This window comes from Siphateles boraxobius, unplaced genomic scaffold, assembly GCF_051911475.1.
Source record: "Siphateles boraxobius isolate OS27281-9 unplaced genomic scaffold, OSU_SipBor_1 41, whole genome shotgun sequence".
Taxonomy (NCBI): Eukaryota; Metazoa; Chordata; class Actinopteri; order Cypriniformes; family Leuciscidae; genus Siphateles; species Siphateles boraxobius.
Window position 1 is genome coordinate 19,501,417 of NW_027509042.1, and position 19,144 is coordinate 19,520,560.

The 19,144-nt window shown below is 35.9% G+C and overlaps 1 protein-coding gene across 2 annotated transcripts; it reads right to left on the bottom strand.

Moving 5' to 3' along the window:
- Positions 1 to 161: 161 nt before the first annotated feature.
- inpp5d (inositol polyphosphate-5-phosphatase D) lies at positions 162 to 19,082 on the bottom strand. Of its 2 annotated transcripts, XM_077198796.1 has the most exons (27): positions 18,691 to 19,082; positions 18,071 to 18,134; positions 15,812 to 15,953; positions 12,678 to 12,843; positions 12,358 to 12,498; positions 12,142 to 12,232; positions 11,668 to 11,745; positions 10,756 to 10,833; positions 10,021 to 10,144; positions 9,499 to 9,605; positions 9,238 to 9,340; positions 8,245 to 8,441; positions 7,931 to 8,048; positions 7,722 to 7,818; positions 7,456 to 7,594; positions 6,683 to 6,791; positions 5,384 to 5,472; positions 5,186 to 5,267; positions 5,008 to 5,097; positions 4,773 to 4,883; positions 4,563 to 4,642; positions 4,375 to 4,462; positions 3,774 to 3,920; positions 3,583 to 3,646; positions 3,167 to 3,391; positions 1,843 to 2,279; positions 162 to 538 (listed from the first exon to the last, which is right to left on the bottom strand). In XM_077198796.1, exons 1-27 carry the CDS (start codon positions 18,828 to 18,830, stop codon positions 489 to 491), a joined length of 3,357 nt encoding a protein of 1,118 aa, XP_077054911.1. In that variant the 5' UTR covers positions 18,831 to 19,082; the 3' UTR covers positions 162 to 488. The 2 variants fall into 2 exon arrangements, with proteins under 2 accessions (XP_077054911.1, XP_077054912.1); XM_077198797.1 differs by lacking the exons at positions 15,812 to 15,953; positions 18,071 to 18,134; positions 18,691 to 19,082 and adding an exon at positions 13,674 to 13,873.
- Positions 19,083 to 19,144: the final 62 nt, after the last annotated feature.

Genomic DNA, 19,144 nt, shown 5'->3' on the forward strand with positions numbered 1-19,144 from the left:
TGTTATTTATCAAACTAGGTAAGCACTACACTTATGATATTTACTCTGCAATGCCATATAGCCTACTGTAAAACAAGTTACACTGCTTGGTTTCCTTGGTGGTGTAAATATTATAACTCAGTCATTATAGAGTGTGTTTCCTGACCAAAAAAAAAAGCCAATAACTGTACAATACTTGGTTTTATTAGAAGATTACAACTTTAACTTTCTTCTTTTAATAAAATATTTTAAGCAATATGAAATGTTGAAACACAGGTTGATGGAAAGATTGCTCTATTTATGACTATATGCAGTAACATTCAAACTGTTGAAACATTCATCATTTTAAAATCAATATCCATGTTCCTTTTATTGTTTATGCACTTATTAATTTGAGTACTCAGAGATTAAGAAGCTTATGGCTTTTGTCCAGTACAGAGTCTCAAGTATGAGATATGAAGACCACACCAGCGCTGAAAGGTCTCTTGCCATGGCATACCGATAGAAAATCATTTTAAAGGCCGTCCCATCTTCAGAGGTTGCGACGACTCATGGTGCACTGAGGACAGATGTTGCAAATGAAAAAGAAGGGAAAATTAATTAAATAAACGTTGAATAATTAAATATATATTATGATTACATAAACCACAAATAAATGCTTTGTAATATCAAATATACAATTCTTAAACTAGGCTTTTTATTAGTTACACTACCAGCCAAGTCTCTACTAAAGCTGGATATATTTGATCAAAAATACAATAAAAACAATAATATTAATATTATTACACAAAAATATTAAGCAGCACAGTTGTTTTCAACATTGATAATAATAAGAAATGTTTCCTGAGCATCATATCAACATATTAGAACGATTTCTGAAGGATCGTGTGACACTGAAGACTGGAGTTATGATGCTGAAAATTCAACATTCAGCAAAATTCAGTTGTGATTTCCATCACAGGAATAAATTATACATATTTTAAGATATACTCAAATAGAAAAAAGTTCTTTAAAATTGTAATAATATTTCATAATATAACCGCTTGTACCATGGGCATCGCTATCCTTTTACTGTGGCACAAGCCCCATACCTCGGTGCCGGCTGTATAAAATATTACTGATAAATTCTGATGTCACATCATTGTGTCAAAATCATTTTCTGAGAATATGTCAGCAATCATGTGGTGTGCTCAGATCTCTCAGTGGTTTAGAGTTAGATCTAACAATGTCAGATTTGCGAATGAATCTAATCGGTTATACGGATTTGCAAAGAGCTCTGAAACTGCTCACAATTCGGTTTGATTTGGACAGTTCACGCAGGCGCTAAATTATTTGCAGTAGTTTCTCACACCGAAATAGTAACAGGATATTTTATAAGAAATAAAACAAAAAGAGAGCTGGATGAGGTGGATATTTACCTTCAATCCATTGTGTGTGGGGGGGGGGTATATTCTATCTCTTGTCAACGACAATAATTGCATGTCAACAACTCTTTACTTTAGGTAAAGACAATTCATATCCATTTATATGAAAAACAGTATTTAAAAAAGTATCAAAATATGGACACACTTTTTTTTGTATGGTGTCACTTGCCCCAGTACTGATGACAGGCTATAAACGCCTCTGGTTTGTACTGTATTTTTCATCAAATAAATAGCCTTGGTAGGCATATAAGAGAGTTCTTTCAAAAAACATTATAAATAGTGTTATCATGATTATTTTTTAGCCTAATGGGTTGGGTTAGATCCCATTATAATCGCTGGAACTGTCTTCATGCACTCCTTGAAGGATAAAGGATGAGACAGAGAGCCCTGATCTACAGTCTTCCGCAAGGAAGGAATGTGGAGCATATAGTTATCATACCATCTTTGGGTTGGCCTGGTCTGGTTTGTGGTCGTATCTTAGATGGGAGCTCTGAGCTGTCTCTGTAGTCTCTAGGCTTTGGTTGAAGCTCTTGTGGCTGACCAGAGCGAGACTTCACAGGAATCGGAGGTCTGTTGGGCCCAGTCATGCCCCCTTCAGAGCGAGAAGGCACCACAGGCTTCTTGGTGATGATTTGGGATTGTAGACCGCTACTCATGGTGTTTGTGGCTGAGGATGAGTGAGGTTTGGTTTCTGAACAGGTGAAGGAGCGATAGCGAGGGGTCGGAACAGGGGTCTGACGGTCAGCGTCAAGGTCTGTTTTGGGGAAGGAGAAGTGAGGATCTGGAGGAGAGAGATGGTCTTTCCCCCCTCGTGATCCACTCATTGAGCCATAAAGGGGATTGTCAAACATCTCTGGAGGTTTCCCATCCTCAGATCTGTAGCCCAAAACAAATATGCACAATTTTATTTAGTAGATTAATCTGGAATCGCTTTAAGAGATGTAACTGTCATGTTTGCATGTGACAAGAAGTGTTCGTTTGTACAGTTTTTTTTTTTTTGGTAATCAAAAATAATATTTTAAATAACAAAATTCCAAATAAAAATTTGTATAAACATTAATTTAAATGTAACAAAAATATTAAGAACGCACCATAATAAAACCATAAGTTGATAGTTTTTTTTTTATAATGGCTGACAACCAATAATTTGCAGATGTTAAAATTTTACACTAAAACCTAAACCTGTTATCATTGTTTAAATGCTAAAAGTGAATTTAGGCATCACAACAAACCATAATATACAATATGAAAAATGTATTAATTCTGAGATTATATTTAACCGTGTTTTTAAACTAATAGTTATTAACATTGAGTGTTACATGACAGCAAAAATGGTCTAAATGTAAAGAAGAGGAAATGATCACAATAAGTGTCCGTCATCGACTGATACTGATAAATTAAAAACTCTAATTTGTCAGGTAACCTTTGACTAAATCAAAGACTTTTGTCAGATGACATGACGGATATATTGATATATAAAAATGTGAGGTCACACTTTAATTTAGGGTCCTATGACCTACAACTTTCGCCTCAATAAACTCCTAATTACACCTTATTAATAGTTGTAAGGTAGTTATTAAGTTTAGGTATTGGGTGGAATTAAGGGATGTAGAATATGGTCATGCAGAATAAGGCATTAATATGTACTTTATAAGTAGTAATAAACAGCCAATATCCAAGTAACATGCATGCTAATAAGCAACTAGTTAATAGTGAGAATTGGACCCTAAACTAAAATGTTACCTTAGTGAAAACATACTTACACAGGGTTTGATGTCTTTGCAGTTGGGCTGGATGTAGCATGGTCATAACTAGACTTTTTTGGGGAGAGATTGCCATGCGTCATGTCCTTTGATGAATGTCCAGAGGAAGGGCCTGTTCTAGGGGACATAATGTTGCTGGCGCCCCTGTCTGCCTGGTTATTGCTCTTGTAGCCTACACCCATATAACTGGGGTTACTTATATCAGAGGCGAGGACTGAAGAAGATCTGTCAAAGAATGTCAAAGGGATATATTTGAACAAACATAACCGAATCGAATTTTTGTAAAGAATTGTGAATTCGAAAATATAACGTCATTTTGAAAAAGCAATTAAATAATAACATAGCACTTTGATACAAGCATCATCTGCTAAATAAATAAATGTAAACGGCAAAGAGGGAAAATACGAATATTTTACATTTTGGTACTATCTCCTGATTTGCCTTTACCAGCACCTGGGTCATCGCCGACTTTAATGAAATCTGGAATAAAGAACAATAATCTTAAGGAAAGGAACATAGCCTCTATATTCAAAAAGGAAAGCATCACATCACAATCGTGGACTGGTTGTGTCAGGCATTGCTGTACAGAAACACATTGTGCACTCACCATACAGCTTCTCTGCCTGTTTTCCTTCAGATTTGGGGAGTTGAATGCCACCTGTTAGATGACCTGTGTGCTCACCATGATGAGTGAGTATGATAGAGAACTCAGTGTAAGAGCTTTCAGCAGAACGCAGAGCAACACAGCCCTCACCTACAGACAGAAGGCAGGGTTATTGTGTTTGAATGCATACGACTATTCCAATGCTAATCAGAATATGGTGTTATTCTGATTATGTAAGCATCATGTACACACATGCTATAACCAGATAAAGTCAATATTCCCGTTTTTAGGAATCCAATTGCCATATGCCATTATGTTCATCAGAGTTTTGAGTCACGTAAACACCTTATTCGGAATATTCACCATGACTGCACTGAACTATCTTTTTAACATACAACATTTTATTCAGTTTATTTGGAATATTCAGATTTCATGTTTACAGGAACATTCCAATAGTTGGTGTGCATGTTAAACATAGTTTTCCTAGTAAACTATGAACCTTAAAAATAAAATAAAAAATGATGTGCTTAAAAGCTACTAAGCCAGCTAAAATTACGAGCATGTGAGTACTAATAACCTTTCACACATTTTAGGTAACCCTTACCATATGACTCATCACAATCTGTAGATTTAACGCAGATGAGGATGTGCTGATCAAGGAGGTATTCTGGGTCTGCAATAATGGGCGTGAGCTGCAAAGTGATTTCACAAAGATAATGTAAATGTGATGGCTGAGCTTTCCATGTAAACTTTTTTTTATACTTTTTAACATTTTATCAATATAGTTTTTACCTCAACTTGCCCCCCAAATCGTACTTTTATGGAGCCCTCTCTGTTCTCTTGGTTATCTCCTTCAGGACTCTTCACAAACTCTAGAAAATGAATAGGAAGTATTTAACTTCACTCTTCTCTTTTTTGCAGTAGATTATGTGATCTTACAAAGAAAAAGGTGTGAGATTCAAATGATTTATAAAAGAAAGTAAAAAGGATATAGTTCCTCACTCTCCAAGCAGCTTGAGTGATACTCAATGAAGAACTTGGTCTTGGATTTAGTAAAAAGAATAGCCACACAGTTCATGATCTTTATAGCACCCTGAGCATCCGTTGACAGATCTGTAAAGAGCAAAGGAGTTAATAATTAGTGCATTAGCACAATGCACAAGACAGCTGGCCGGGATGCAAAGTTTCTCTATTAAAATGGGGTTTTTGCCATAGTGAAATATTTACAACATCATACCATTTTTTGAGACAAACTGAGAAGTCACACCAACATCAAATGTGGCAAATACAGGGGAATGGTCACTTGTCATGATATCATTGGTGCATCCTAAAAAAATCAAAGAGAAATATTGGTTGATGTAGCGATGTCTTTCATCCGCATTATACAACTTGCATTTTAAATATAATCTACTAACCATATGAGTTGCAAACCACATGCACCATAGGGTAGGACTTGCGAAGCACACGGTCACACCATGAAGGCAAGTTGTATTTTGTCTGTTTGTGAGATAAAATATTTATGTAAAGAGGATTTTCATCATTAAATTCAATTTTATAATATATCTGCTGCATGGGGAAGGTTGTTCAGATGTATGGTGGCTTTCACGCTATACCCCTGTGGCTTTGGCTTTAGTGTAGGCGTATCTCTCCCGCGTGTCTCTCTCAAAACGATACGTGGGGGCAAATGTAATCTCCTCCTCCACTGTAAAGTAAAACATATGAATGGAATGGAATCTGATATTAAGCACGTTTCTATTCCTCAAAAAATTTGGCATAACATACCTTGCTGACATATATATGTACACTACGGTGCAAAAGTTTGGGGTTGGCAGGATTTTTTGGGGGGAAAAAATAATACTTTTATTGAGTAAGTATGCATTAAATGGATCAAAAGAGACAGTAAAGACATTTTAAAACTATTCATTAAAGAATCCTGAAAATAATGTATCATGGTTTCCACTACAAAAAAATATTAAGCATTACAACTATTTTGAACATTGATAATAATAAGAAACATTTCTTCAGCATCAAATCAGCATATTAGAATGATTTCTGATAATGTGTCAATGAAGACTGGAGTAATGATGCTGAAAATTCAGCTTTGCCATCACAGGGATAAATTATATTTTTTAGAGATAATAGAAAAACTGTTTTTTCATTGTAAAAAAAAATAAAAAAAAATAAATGCAGCCTTTGAGCATGAGAGACTTTTATTAAAAACATTTTTTAATGTATCAAAAAATCTTACCAACCCCAAACTTTTGAACTGTAGTATATGTGTCTCTCCTAAATGTAGTTTATAGTACCTTATATAGATGTTAGGCTAAACCCCACTGGATATGCAAAAATGATAATACAAACTATCAAAAGAAAATCTGGTTTGGATTAAAATTAGTAAACCTTCAGCGAACAGCTTGATGTCCTCAAATTTCTAACTGATTCAAAGTTGAAGTGTGTGGCTTTTGTTGTTTTGATAATAAAATACTTAAAATACTCTCATATCCCATCTGTGTAGAGAAACTATAAGTGAGCCATTCACAAGTGGAAGTGTAAACAGTGTGGCGATTTCAACATTGCTCTATTTGTTTGAGGTCTTTTTGTTGCAATATTGTCTCAATTAAAGGGTGTTTTGGTTAGGACTACATGTTTGGAGTAGGGATGGACATTGAGTAACTTTGTAGTTGAGAAATCAGTTAGTCAAAAAATCATAATGGTAATTAAAATAATAGGTAACATGCACAAGTGCAAAATAAAAAAGCTAGATTAGACAAATAACTTAAATATTGATAACAATATTTGTATCATTGTACATGTTCCTGTTCTATTGGCACAAAAGCTTAAATGTCGTGGTTAGAACTGATTCTGTATTTCGGCAGTGAGTTTGGGTCAATGAAAGAAAGGTGGCTTCTCACCGTATTCTAAGAAGACCTTTTTCTCTTCTCTCTCGATGCTCAGCTGATCTTTGGCCAGCAGTTCCTGATACTGCTGCTGTTTGATCTTCATCACAATGTTCTCAGCTTCCTGCAAAGAGCAAACAACTATGCAAAGCTTCTGTCTTTTCCTGTCAGTTGATGTCAGGAGCTCCAGTACATGAAAGCTCTTTTCTTAATAGAGGAACTGCCTGTTCATTTACAAACAAGCTCTCTAAACCACAAAGGCAGTTCATGCCTCAAAGCAGCATAATGTGGGTAACTGATGCATAATTTGTCCGTAGACACCTTTTTTTATCAACATAAAGAGTGTTTAAATTATATATAAATATGTCTTCAATAGATCATTTTAAACGGTTCTGCGGTGTGACAAATGAAGTCTCTCACTTCATATGAACTCATGAAATATACATACATAGTAACTAACCTATAACAAATACATTTAAAAAAAACTTCTTTTGTAGATATCTGTTATATGCAATTAAAATAAATGTTGTAATCAAATATGTTGTAAAATTCCCTCTACAGTGGTTTATTACTATTATCAGATGGAAAATAAAAGTAGTTGCTGATATTTTGTTTGCATTTGACATGCATTAACAATAGAGTATAGTACTTAAAAACAATAATTAAAAAATTTGTATGTAATTCAAACAGCTTTATTTCACCCAAATTGCATGAATGAATTGTCATCCTTTACCTAGATGCATTTACTGGAAAAGGATGTTTGCTGATTAACATTAATTTGAACCTACCTGTGATGGTCGTTCAACCCTATAATTGAGATCCCCCAGCCAGAAGAGGTGTGTGAAGCGATGTGTGATGTCAAAAGGATTAAGTTTCTTATCTCCCAGATTCAGAAAACGCAGAATACTGATGTAGTTCTGGTTTCGCCTAGAAAAGGTACAGTAGTCAAATTACTAAATTTTTTATTGTATTACTTATTCATATTATTATTATTAATGTGTATCTTATGCCAATGTCATTTTTCACACTGGCAGGTTTTTGGGTTGCGGCTTACCTCAGTTTCTTTTCACTTCCTGAGGTCAAGTGACTGTTGACAAACCCAAAGGAGGTTCTATTAAACATAAAAGACACCCCCACTGCTCCTTTATTCCCTTTAAACACACATACAACACATAATTAGCTTTTTTACATACAACGGAGTAGGATATAAAGCTTGCTTTGCTTTTCCTATTAAATTTTTGGGGGAAAAGGCTATAAACAAACCCAGAGCATTAGCTATGCCAGTCTTAACACTATCAGAGAAGACGTGAGAGAAGCGGTTCTCATGTTCCGGCTTGGCTAGAACCACAATTCGTATACTCCACAGTGTCTGGGTGGCTATCTGTTTAAAAAAAACACACAGCTAGCTGTCATTATTTAGCTTTTATTCAAGGCTATTCAACACATTCATACACATTGTCAGGAGTAGTCATAACAAAGATATGTATAGCATTCCACAGAGAATAAACAATAAGCAGATGTAATACGCAAACCACATAAGGCACCTGAAACCTCTTGTTGGGTTTTGTGTCACTTACTTGTTTGAAGCTAATGTTGGTAATATCCCTAAGGGCTCCCCTAACGGTTTCTATCCAATCCTTCTCTCCCAGTGGGTCCTCCTGTGTCCCAATTACATAGATATCATGTGGGATTTGATTGGCTGTGTCATCATGGGTTTTTCCCTGACCCTTTGACTGCAACCAGGAAGTGATGTTTTGTGGTGGATTCGCATTTCCTGAATGGACAGCACAAGTTCACTTCATCTCTAGTTAGTGTACATTTAGTCTCTTATACCAAAAACTGTACTTACAGTTATAATATAATATTAGTGAAATTAATAACCACTTATGTGCCCTTAAAAAGAGTACACTTTCAAGACTGTGTAACTAATGTCAAATTAATGTCAAATTAAAGGTTTTACTTTAAAGTACATGTTAAATCATTTTGTTTTTATAATTTCGTCCTGCTTTGAAGTACTTAATTTGATGTCTTGACATTACATTTGAAATTTTAAATGTACTAAATTGTAACTTCGTTATTACAAATGTGCAATTATATATACATGATATGACATAAAAAATGACATCAAATTACATTTAAATAGATTTTAGTTTACCATAAATGCGTATTTAACCATATTTCAGAGACAATAGAAGTAAATATGAAATTACATATAAAAACACTTGAAAAGTCCTTGAAAGTGGGTAAAGAAAACACTTAACTAATTGGAATTCATATAAATTCTAACCATTATACAATTTAATTTAACTGTAAATGATATGCCATTCAGTGTTTGAAAACATTACATTCAGTTCGCACTTAAGTATCTTCTTTTATATTATATTATTATTTATGTAATAAATTTAAATATGCTAAAGTGAGATTATAAAAAAAACCAGTGTGCAGCACTTCTATCACAATATTTGTGCTTCAGCTCCAAAAATATCTGAATTGAGGAGACCTTGAGAAACCTTTTTGGACTAAATAAACTGAAATGTATACTATATGTTAATAGGCTAAATGCATCTTACCCATGTTCCAGGTGCCAACAAAGATGGTGATCATATCCGGCTCAGGTTTTCCTGAGTGCTTGTTCTTCATCTGCTGTAGAAGCTGGCAGAAGCCTTCTCTTTTCTGAAAATGTGTTTTGAGATACTCATTTACACACAGGATCACATTAAAAACACACACAAAAACATGCGAACTGTATATATCATTGTTCATTTATGTGACTGCCTAAAAAACTTCCGTACAAAAAAATGTCCTCGCTACTGTGACAGTGGGATTTTTACCTTTGTGTCATCAAAGACATAGTCTTTGCGCTGAGTTTTTTCCTTCTCTGTCTCGACCACCAATGCTAGTCTGTTATGCATCTTCTGTGACTTCACCAACTGCAAGACTGAAAATTAAGAATTTGGCATGTTGCCATTATTTACTAGTTAATAGGTAATTTCACACATTTTGGTTACATGGGAATGCTAGATTCTGATTGGTTCATCACAGAATTCAGAGGTCAAATATTTAGTATAATGACCACCACTTAACTGTATATTTGACTATTGTGACTGGCAACCGATATCTCTTGAACCCAGTGTTTCTTTGGAATTTATTTTACATAAGAAAATAAGTTAAAGTAAACAGGATAATGCACATTATCGCAACCCTTCAGGATGAAGACTGCTTTGCGTATTGGTCCTGATAATCCTATCAAGGTTTATTTTTGCAATGAAGGCATGCGGAATTGTCAATATTGGAAAATCGTAATCACATTCCAATGTATGTGGTTATGTAAGTGATGAAGTGGTTCAGCATACTTTTATTGTGCACAAAATATTTATCCTCAGGTCCATCTTTGGACTTCTTGAAGTAAACCTTCCCGCCTTCCACATCTACTTTGAGGTACATTTTGTTTGAAATACCGAGGGAGTCGCATTTGACCTGTTAACACAGAAAAGGACAATAAAGTCAAATTAAGTTCAGAATTTCTGATGTGCCAAAAATAGTTATCTATGATGGCTGTGTAACCAGGCAAATGTCATCGCCTATCGCCACATAGGCAAACATAACACTAATTTGCATGTGGTTTTGGAGTGCAAAGCAGTCGCAATGAAACCTCCATGCTTTCATTATTATGACATCATTACAAGCAGGAAAAAGGTTACAGGTTATGACTTTCACTTCGGTTACAGTAATCAAACAACATGAAGTTATATACAGTATTTATATTTATTTAAATATTTATGTACTAATCAACTAAGCAATTAAATCCTTTGTTTAAAAAAAAAAGTAGGTAACATTACAATAAGGTCTGATTTGTTGACATCAGTTACTGCATTAACTAACATAACAAACAAACTGTTTTTACAGCATTTATTAAACTTTGTTAATATTAGTTAATAAAACATTTTTATAAATGTTGAGGTTAATATTAACTAAGATTAACAAATGCTGTAGTATTGTTCGTTAACTAATGTAGTGTTACCATTAGTGCTAATAAATGTGAAGTGTTACCAAAAATGGTATATTTATTGTTGAACTGAATTTCTTACTTCGAACATCACAGGAGGAATAAGTGACTTTCTGTGCCCTCCATCATATCCGACAAATTCAAACATAGCATTCTTGGTCTGTAAATAAGAGGGTATGTTAGTCTATGTCAGTCAGGCTCTGTGGAATGCTTGATTCTGATTGGTCAATTGCGCCTTCCAGCGGTATGTTATTCCCCGATAACAACTGCTGAAAACAGATAACACAGACTCATCAAGGGTCGCTGAAGTCAGCAGCGCTATACACTTGCTAGGAACGTTTTTTCTTTGTGGAAGTTATGTGTTTGGTGAGCTAATAAAATATTAAAATCAATCAAATCAATATTTTTTTCTACAGTTATTTTATTATGTCATACAGTATCGTGGACTCTCTTGTTTCATACAAACGCAGCTGCAGCCATTTTGCTAATATTTTTTTTACACTGTTGGATTATAAAATAACAAACAGGAATGGTTTTAATCTAAAATCCAAAAGCTTTTAATCTTTAACAGTTTCATCTCAAATCAATATCTCTTATCGCCATAATAATTTATGTGATGAAATGCCATGTAATAAGTGGTATGACTGTACCATATCTTTAAAAATGTCCATCTAGTTCGAACTTGCCGTGCTAGCAACTGCTCTTTCTGCGGATGCTTTGCGTTTAAAGACCTAATAAAATATTTCAACTCAGATCAATATTTCGAGTCTAATTATTTACTTGTGGCAAGTATTATATTACTATGTGGCAGGTAGCTGTGTAATAACCGGCTAATAATAAGCACTTCGCATCGGGGTCCTGATCACCCTGTTGGGGTTTATTCTGAGATAACAATAGGCTGGATGTACATTATCCCTGAATTAAAGTTCCCAACTTCCCAATAAGATTTTCATTTCTATGTTTCCTGTCATCCATAAATAAAGAACAGTGTTACCTTATCTTCTATTGAATATATAAGCTTAGTCAGTTGCTCCAGTCTGAAAGCCACAGACTGATTTGCATCTCCAGAAAGCTGGAAAAGAGTCAAATCAACAGATATAAGTAAAACATATATGTATATTGTGGGCGGAAAAAACCTCAACTCACTTTTTTGTACATATTGTCTTTCTCATTTCTTTACTTGTCTGTAGGGGAAACAGCAAGTGTTTCAACACATTTTTTGGTTCTAACATTTGTGGTTTATTAAGCAATGTGTCCCAAGATTGATTGTAATATTCTAATATCTGCTACAAATAAAAACTACTTTGAAATATACTATTTAACCCCTAAATCATGTAAATCAGTAAAAAGTCAGAAACAAAGACTACTGTTGTTACAAGCTATCCCACTACCTAGTAAGTTTGGTTTTTTATATATTTTGTGCATGAAATTGAACACTTCCTGGTTTGATTCATGCTTGCTTACTGACCTGACTCCTTAGTCTCCCAGCTCCAGGAGACAGAGGTGGATCCAAAACTTTCTGCAGTGCCTCAAGGATCGGAAGTGTGCGAGCAATTTCACTACGAGCAAGTAGGAATGTCAATTAATGTCAATTAAATGCACAATAAATAAAGTGTCAATACAAAAATAGTCATATAAGGGCAATAAGGTTTCAGAATTCACACATTTTTCAGAACAATAGTACCTGTTTAGGTTTTTGCAGATACTCTGTGTGAGCTTTTTTAAGTGGGGAAGAGTCGGGTTCCCATTCTGCACCTGTTCTGCATCCAGACACACAGATGTGCGGAAATACTCCTGAATGGACTTCTGGTGGTCCTCTGATAGACTGGATATTGAACATCAGAATCATTAGCACACCAGAACAAGGCTACTCAGTTCAATGACTCTGAAATGACACAGTTTAAGTAATCTCGCTAATCATAATGTATTTAACAATAAATTGTTCTTATTAAGGTAAGACAGATTAATCTAGCATTGTATTAAATTGTACTAAATAAATTGTACTTTGATATGTCGATTTGCTGCAAACGCAGGAGATAGGTGTCTGAGATGGAGGGACGGGCAAGCTCTGTTCCCCTATCGGTTCCTCTGGACGAATCACTGTGGCAATCTTTACTTTCATTACCTGAGATATTCCTGGGTGGCAACTGAGGCGGCAAACTAAATTGTTCTGTGGAAATGGAGATTTGACCAAACAGTTTCCTTGAAGGTTATGGAACCATTAACTTCAAATCTTACATTTTACTGTCACATAGTTCCCAAAATTACAGTGGGGTCAAAAAGTCTGAGACCACATTAAAATAATCGAGAAAAAAAGAAAAAGAAACGAAAAAGATACATGATTTTGTTCTTTAATCCAGTGGTTCCCAAACTCCAACCCCCTTTTGTAGAGAAAAATATTTTCTACCAACCACCCTACATGCACCGACATAAAGACACCGATCAGACATGTCCTTGCTTGCAAAATTCTATAGGATTAATTTTAAACATTGTAATTAATACAGTAGCTACTACAACATCTTTAGTTGGCTTCTCTTTGTTTTCGTGATGTGAAGTATCTAATGGCGTGTTAATTTCTTTGGCTTCATACTGTCAGAAACTAATATTTTGAGGCACAAAACACACTCTTCATTATCCACCGTTGTACTAATGAATTCGAGGGGAAGATATGCTTCGCCCATGGACTGTAAAATAATAGGCTTCGACCTATTTTCTTGTTTTTACACAGGACGAGTTGGCTGTCTGGACGCGACGAAGCGAACGTTGGAAATCGTATTAGAAGTTGCTTGAGTGTTTCTTGGAATACGTCAGAAATAGAACGTGGAATTAGTTTACGTTCGGGAATTTGTTGTGTCGCGTTACATACAGCATCACTGATTATAATGGGTTGTAGACACTGATCTATATAGAATGTCATTCTATATAGATCAGTGGTTGTAGACATGTTGCTTTGATAGTAGTGACGTTTGAAGTAGATTCTGCTTTATGTTTATTGTTTACCTGGCACTGGCAATCTTTTCAGAAACTTGTCCATCCTCAGCGAGGAACAATGCAGCCTCATATTTTTACACAGCTACTTAAAGTCCCCCTGTAGTCAATAATTGTATCCCTTAAAACTCTTCTTTGATCACCAAAATTAAATATTTAGACGTTGTTTGCTTGAAAAAATCTTTAATGCCTTAAAATAGCTTGAATATAACTCAACTTTTATATAATTACACCTTTGCCCTTATTTCGTATACGCGGTTGCATGAATATGCAAGTAGTTTGTGCCAGCGATTTGTAAACCTTGTTTTTGAGACTGTCTTTGGTTCACTGCCGTTTTAAAGTGTCAAAGACTGTGTAAAGTCAAAATGAATTATGTGTTCTGAGTTTGTCACACCACAGAAAAATGTGTTATTAGCCACCCAACCAAATTTGAATGATAAAAAAGCCGACAAGTAGCCTACATAAAATAAGCTTTCAAAATCTTGAAAAAATGAGCAGAAGTCTCTGCTCTCAAACGCTGGGGGCGTGTCCGCTGGCTGCGCTGAAGCCACGCCCACTCACGGGAAGCACTCACCAGTTGTCGGCGCGACGGAAGGATGAAGGCCGAGGCGGGAGATAGTCGGTTCGGCCCCATTCACCAGTAACAGCGGATTATCAGTGAATCCCACTTGTCTCCGACGAAAGTTTATAAAACTATCCCGTTTAAAATGATCACTACAGAGGCGGGTGTTTTTGGTGATCCTCGGCTCTCCATCAAAGTGGCTCTTCACAAAATTAATCCCCCTCTTCTTGATGTGATCGTTTTTCGGAAATGTAAATAAGGCGCCGATCTGTTTTGTACGTGACCGCATCCAGGTAATACGCATTTCCGTGACGAACGCATAGCTAGCTAGCAAACTGTAGGCTTTTGTAACTAATAATACTGACAGTAACACGCGATTGAGCGGCAAACTGATGTGAATGTGCTCTAATTCTAAATATTGTTAGGGGAGCGGCCAGCCTCTGTGGCTCGATCCAGTGCATCATCAAGCAGGGGCGTGTCCAGGAGATCAGGGGCTCCACTGCGTCATCGAGCCCCGTTTTAGACCCGCCCAAAAAATCCGGAAAATAGTAATTGTGAAAAACTGTTTAACGGTCTAACTCCACAATTCAGAACTTCACAGTCCACATTCTTTGTAATATGTTTTAGCAATACATTTCTAACATTTATAATGTATTTAGAATTTATTTTTAAAATTGACTTTACAGGGACTTTAAGGACAAAATATGAATTGGCACATGGTTTGTCTTAAAGGGACATTGTGTAGGAATTTCTCCCATCTAGTGGTGAAATTGTATTTTGCTTTCAAACGAATTGTGCTCTCCAGCGCCTTGGTTTTTCAAATGCGTGTTGCATCTACGGTAGCTGTTGTGTACCAAAAAGCTATGACAGGATGTCTTCTAACAGCACTTCGTCGAGTTTTCCTTCGGGTGAACCTGGACCTACCCGTCACATGTATATAAAGATAATAAACTCTTCGTTTACGAGGATAAGTCAGATAATTGGCAGAGGTATTTGTACACCATTGAGGACATATTTATGAATTAAAATATGGATTTTAGATAATAAAATACTTAAAAAAACTACACATTTTCCCTTTAAAGCATATTAAAAACACCACATAGACTTACAAACAGCATTAAAACCATGATTTTCATCACAGGGGGACTTTAAGGTAATAAAATTTACCAAATTAATATTTTCTGTTTAATCGTTTACTTAACCCTATGGCAATAGCTCAATATAAGCAGGATAACTTTGCAGTGGGGTCTTGCACCCTGAATAGGTACACTTTCTGTACAGTTTAATTTAGCCTGGCCGCGCTCCCCTTTTTATAACTCCAGGCCCCCCAGTTTGGGAACCACTGCTTTAATCAAACTTTTCACTCAAATTAGAGAATGCTAATAATATTCTCTGTAATAAAATAAAATACTAAAATCTACTAATATAATATAATGATAGAGTTTGTAACAAAAATAAAATGAGAAAATTTCAAAACAGAAGCATTTTTTCGAGTGGTTTTGCTCTCTAGTTATGTACATTATCATGGTAACAGCAACTATCAATGTGTTTCTGAAAACATGGACAAAGCTTATTGTAATTGACTTACCTGGTTCCTCCTCCGGCTCCTCCTCCTTCTCCTTCTGCACAGCATACTGAAGGTGTGTGACCAGACCCATGTTCTCTTTATAATATGCCTCCACCAGGTCTGGCAGCAGAGAGAAGAACCGAATAGGCACACCCTCTGATGCCTGCAAAGCAAAGAATCCATATGAACAAGAAAAATTCTGAAGACTGTGTTCAAATGTTCAAGATTTATGGCATTTTACTATTATACAAAATCATTATTTGCATAACCATTTTCAGCATTCCCAACAATACTTCCAGTGACTCTATTAGTTGTTCTTCCTTTGTCCGAAACCAATAGCGGTACATTGCATTTCTTCATTTTGCATGGTTTCCTTTAAAAAGTGCTCAGTCGGTGCCAAGTAGGGTTTATAGGCCACTTTTTCCAAAGGACTTTGGAGTATAAGCTCTTAGTCACCTGGTCTGACTTACATCTTGATGCTCAGCAAATGTTTTGACCCAATTATATGCAATACTATACAAAGTAAGAACAAATTCCAAATATTTATTTTAAAAACTTGATGTGTATATGATGTGGAAAAGCACACGATATTCAGAAAAATTCAGCACACATACTGTAGGTACAGTACTTTGTCCTATGTCAACAACCAAAATGCCCCTAAATGTTAGATCAAATTTACTGCCCCTAATTCCAAAATGAAGCAGTCTTTATACTTTTGGCCACGGAGAAAATGGCAGCATTTTTAGCATTAAGCACAAAATCATCTGAACATGCTAATCACATGTCCGACTGGCAATTGGAAACAAGTGTAATCTTTGCATAAAAGACAAATTCTCAGTGGTTTAAGGTCAGCACAAACAATGAATTTCAATTGAATTTTGCAAATCTAATTAAATTAAATGGCATGAACACATTTTTGAAACTTTCCATTCAAGGCGGGGTGCAAGAGGAACCCTGTGGCTTGCTTAACACCCACGCTGATGGATAAATTAAAACTGAGGCTGTGCTGCAACGCAGGCTTGAAAGAGGAAGAACTGTGGTAGACAGACATTGAAGGGCATTGTACAACAGTTTTTGGTTTAGCTCCGTCCCTTGAGTGCAGGTTACTTTGAAATGTAAAGCCAAGAGAGAACAATGCAAATTATAATCAAAGGTCACCCGATTTGCTTTCTTTATTTTGTTTGTCACGAGAACAAGAGTTTTGTACAAATCGAATAAAACCACTAATTGGTTTTGCAGCTGCACTGTCACGCTGAAAGACCAATGCTTGCTTTAATGCAGAGGACATAATAGATACTAGCTTGACAGACAAGACGCCCACACAACGGTCTCAGAGAGTCTTTGGCAGCTGAAGAACCAACTGTCACAAGGTTACACATTCATTACCAAGTACAAGATAGTAAATGGCTTGTAGGAGGCCAGATGTTCTGTGGAAATAGTCATAAAAATGGACAGTGTTTTGTCAAGTGACCAGCAGACTATGAGCGCAACACGTAATTAGCAGATGATTGAGTATATTTGCCTCTACTTTTTGTCTCATCGTGGTTCTGTTGTATTTTTTTTTCACTTGACCACCATTTTAGTGCAACAGGAAAATAAACAAGTGTTGTAGACAAATTCAAATTATTAAAATAAATGAATAATGCATATAGTGTGAACAAAAAATCCACGAATTTCATTACAATGGATAAAATTGCACAATAAAGAACAAACACTTTTCTTGAGTAAAACAATTTACAGAAAAAGGTTCCGAATTACTAACCAATATATTTAATAATTAAATAAACAATATATAGTTCAAAATGGAGATCATTGAACATTTTCCTGTTGTCAAACTTGAGTAGAACATAGATAATGTGGCGGCGGACTACATTTCATCTGAAATTGAGTGGAACAATATTTGAAAAGTTAGTTTCAAGGAAATCTCTACATGTTTGCAGATGCCACTGTTTGATATTTTGTACCTAATGAATGAGATTTTATTGCTGATTAATGTGTCCAAACACTTTTGGGGTCCACCAAAAGCTTTACTTTTGCTAAAGTGACACCATTCTAAAAAAAAGAAAAAAAAAAAGAAAAGACTTTTTGAATACTTGGAAGTAACAAGCAGAAGTGTCTCGGTGCACATCTCAAAATAGTCCCACTGCACACACAACACCTGTCTGTGCGAATATGAAAGCAGAGCCATTGCAGGAAGCTTCAGCCCAAAGAAACCAATGCAAAATATTCTCAACAGAGGTCAGTAACCACTGCCATATACAAATTTGGGATTTTTTTTACCTGGACTGATAGTTTTTTGTCCTCATTTGGTAATATTCTGTAGGTATAGACACAGTTCTGGTACCTTCAAAATAAAAGATTGAGAAGAATAAAAAAATGCATATTAAAACAAATTTGCCACATTGTAAAATGTCACAATTAAAAGATAAACAGTGAAAATGGCCATTTTGCTGAAAGCTGTAATAATGGGAAACCCCTCACCGACTTCCTTGAGTGTCAGTCAACACTGTATGTTAATAATACACGAAACCAGGAATCATAATGGACTTATATTTCATTGCATTAACAAATAACAATTTATAACAACACTGAACAATTTGCAAGGAAACAGGGAACCTGAGATCAGTTTGCAGACAAGTAGGCCTCTGATTTGTAAACCGATTCCAACAATGATATACATTTTCAAAAATCATCATGTATATATATAATAAGGTTGCAGGGTCAGTACCACAAAAACCGAGCATGTTTTATATTTATGACAGACTCAAATTTCACCTCATGCAAATTAATTGTCAAACAACCCCATTCCAACTCAAAAGCACTCAAACTTTCATGTTTCATCTAATATTAGGGGCAACATATGTCCCCTTCCACCTGAGAGGTACAGCAGCAATACTCACAGAACACAGAGGGCATAAGCTCCCTGTATGGATTCGCTGTCCCGCAGGAGGAAGCTCCCATCCTTGCCTGCTTTGGAGAGGAGGTCCTCTGCTGTAGACCGAGTGATATTGCCATGGTACCATGGCTGGTGGGAAAACATCCTTTCCAAATACTTCTCCCTTCCTCCGTCTGGAGACACCCAGGTTATTCTGGCCCCGGCAGTTTTCAAGAGGCCAGCTTCAGAGTCTCACGGTCTGTTTCATTTCGTTGTAACAACTGATAGCCGCTCCTGCTCTGTCTGGCTCTAGGCTCGCTGCTTCTCTCTCTTCCTGTTAGAGGGGCGAAAGCTGCAAAAAGGAAGCTGCCACAAACACAAGGGTGAACTTCCTCATTCTGTGCACACAGAGTCTACAAACTCTGAGAGAGTGAGCAATAGAGGAGGCCGAACAGAAGGCTTGTTCACACGTTCACATG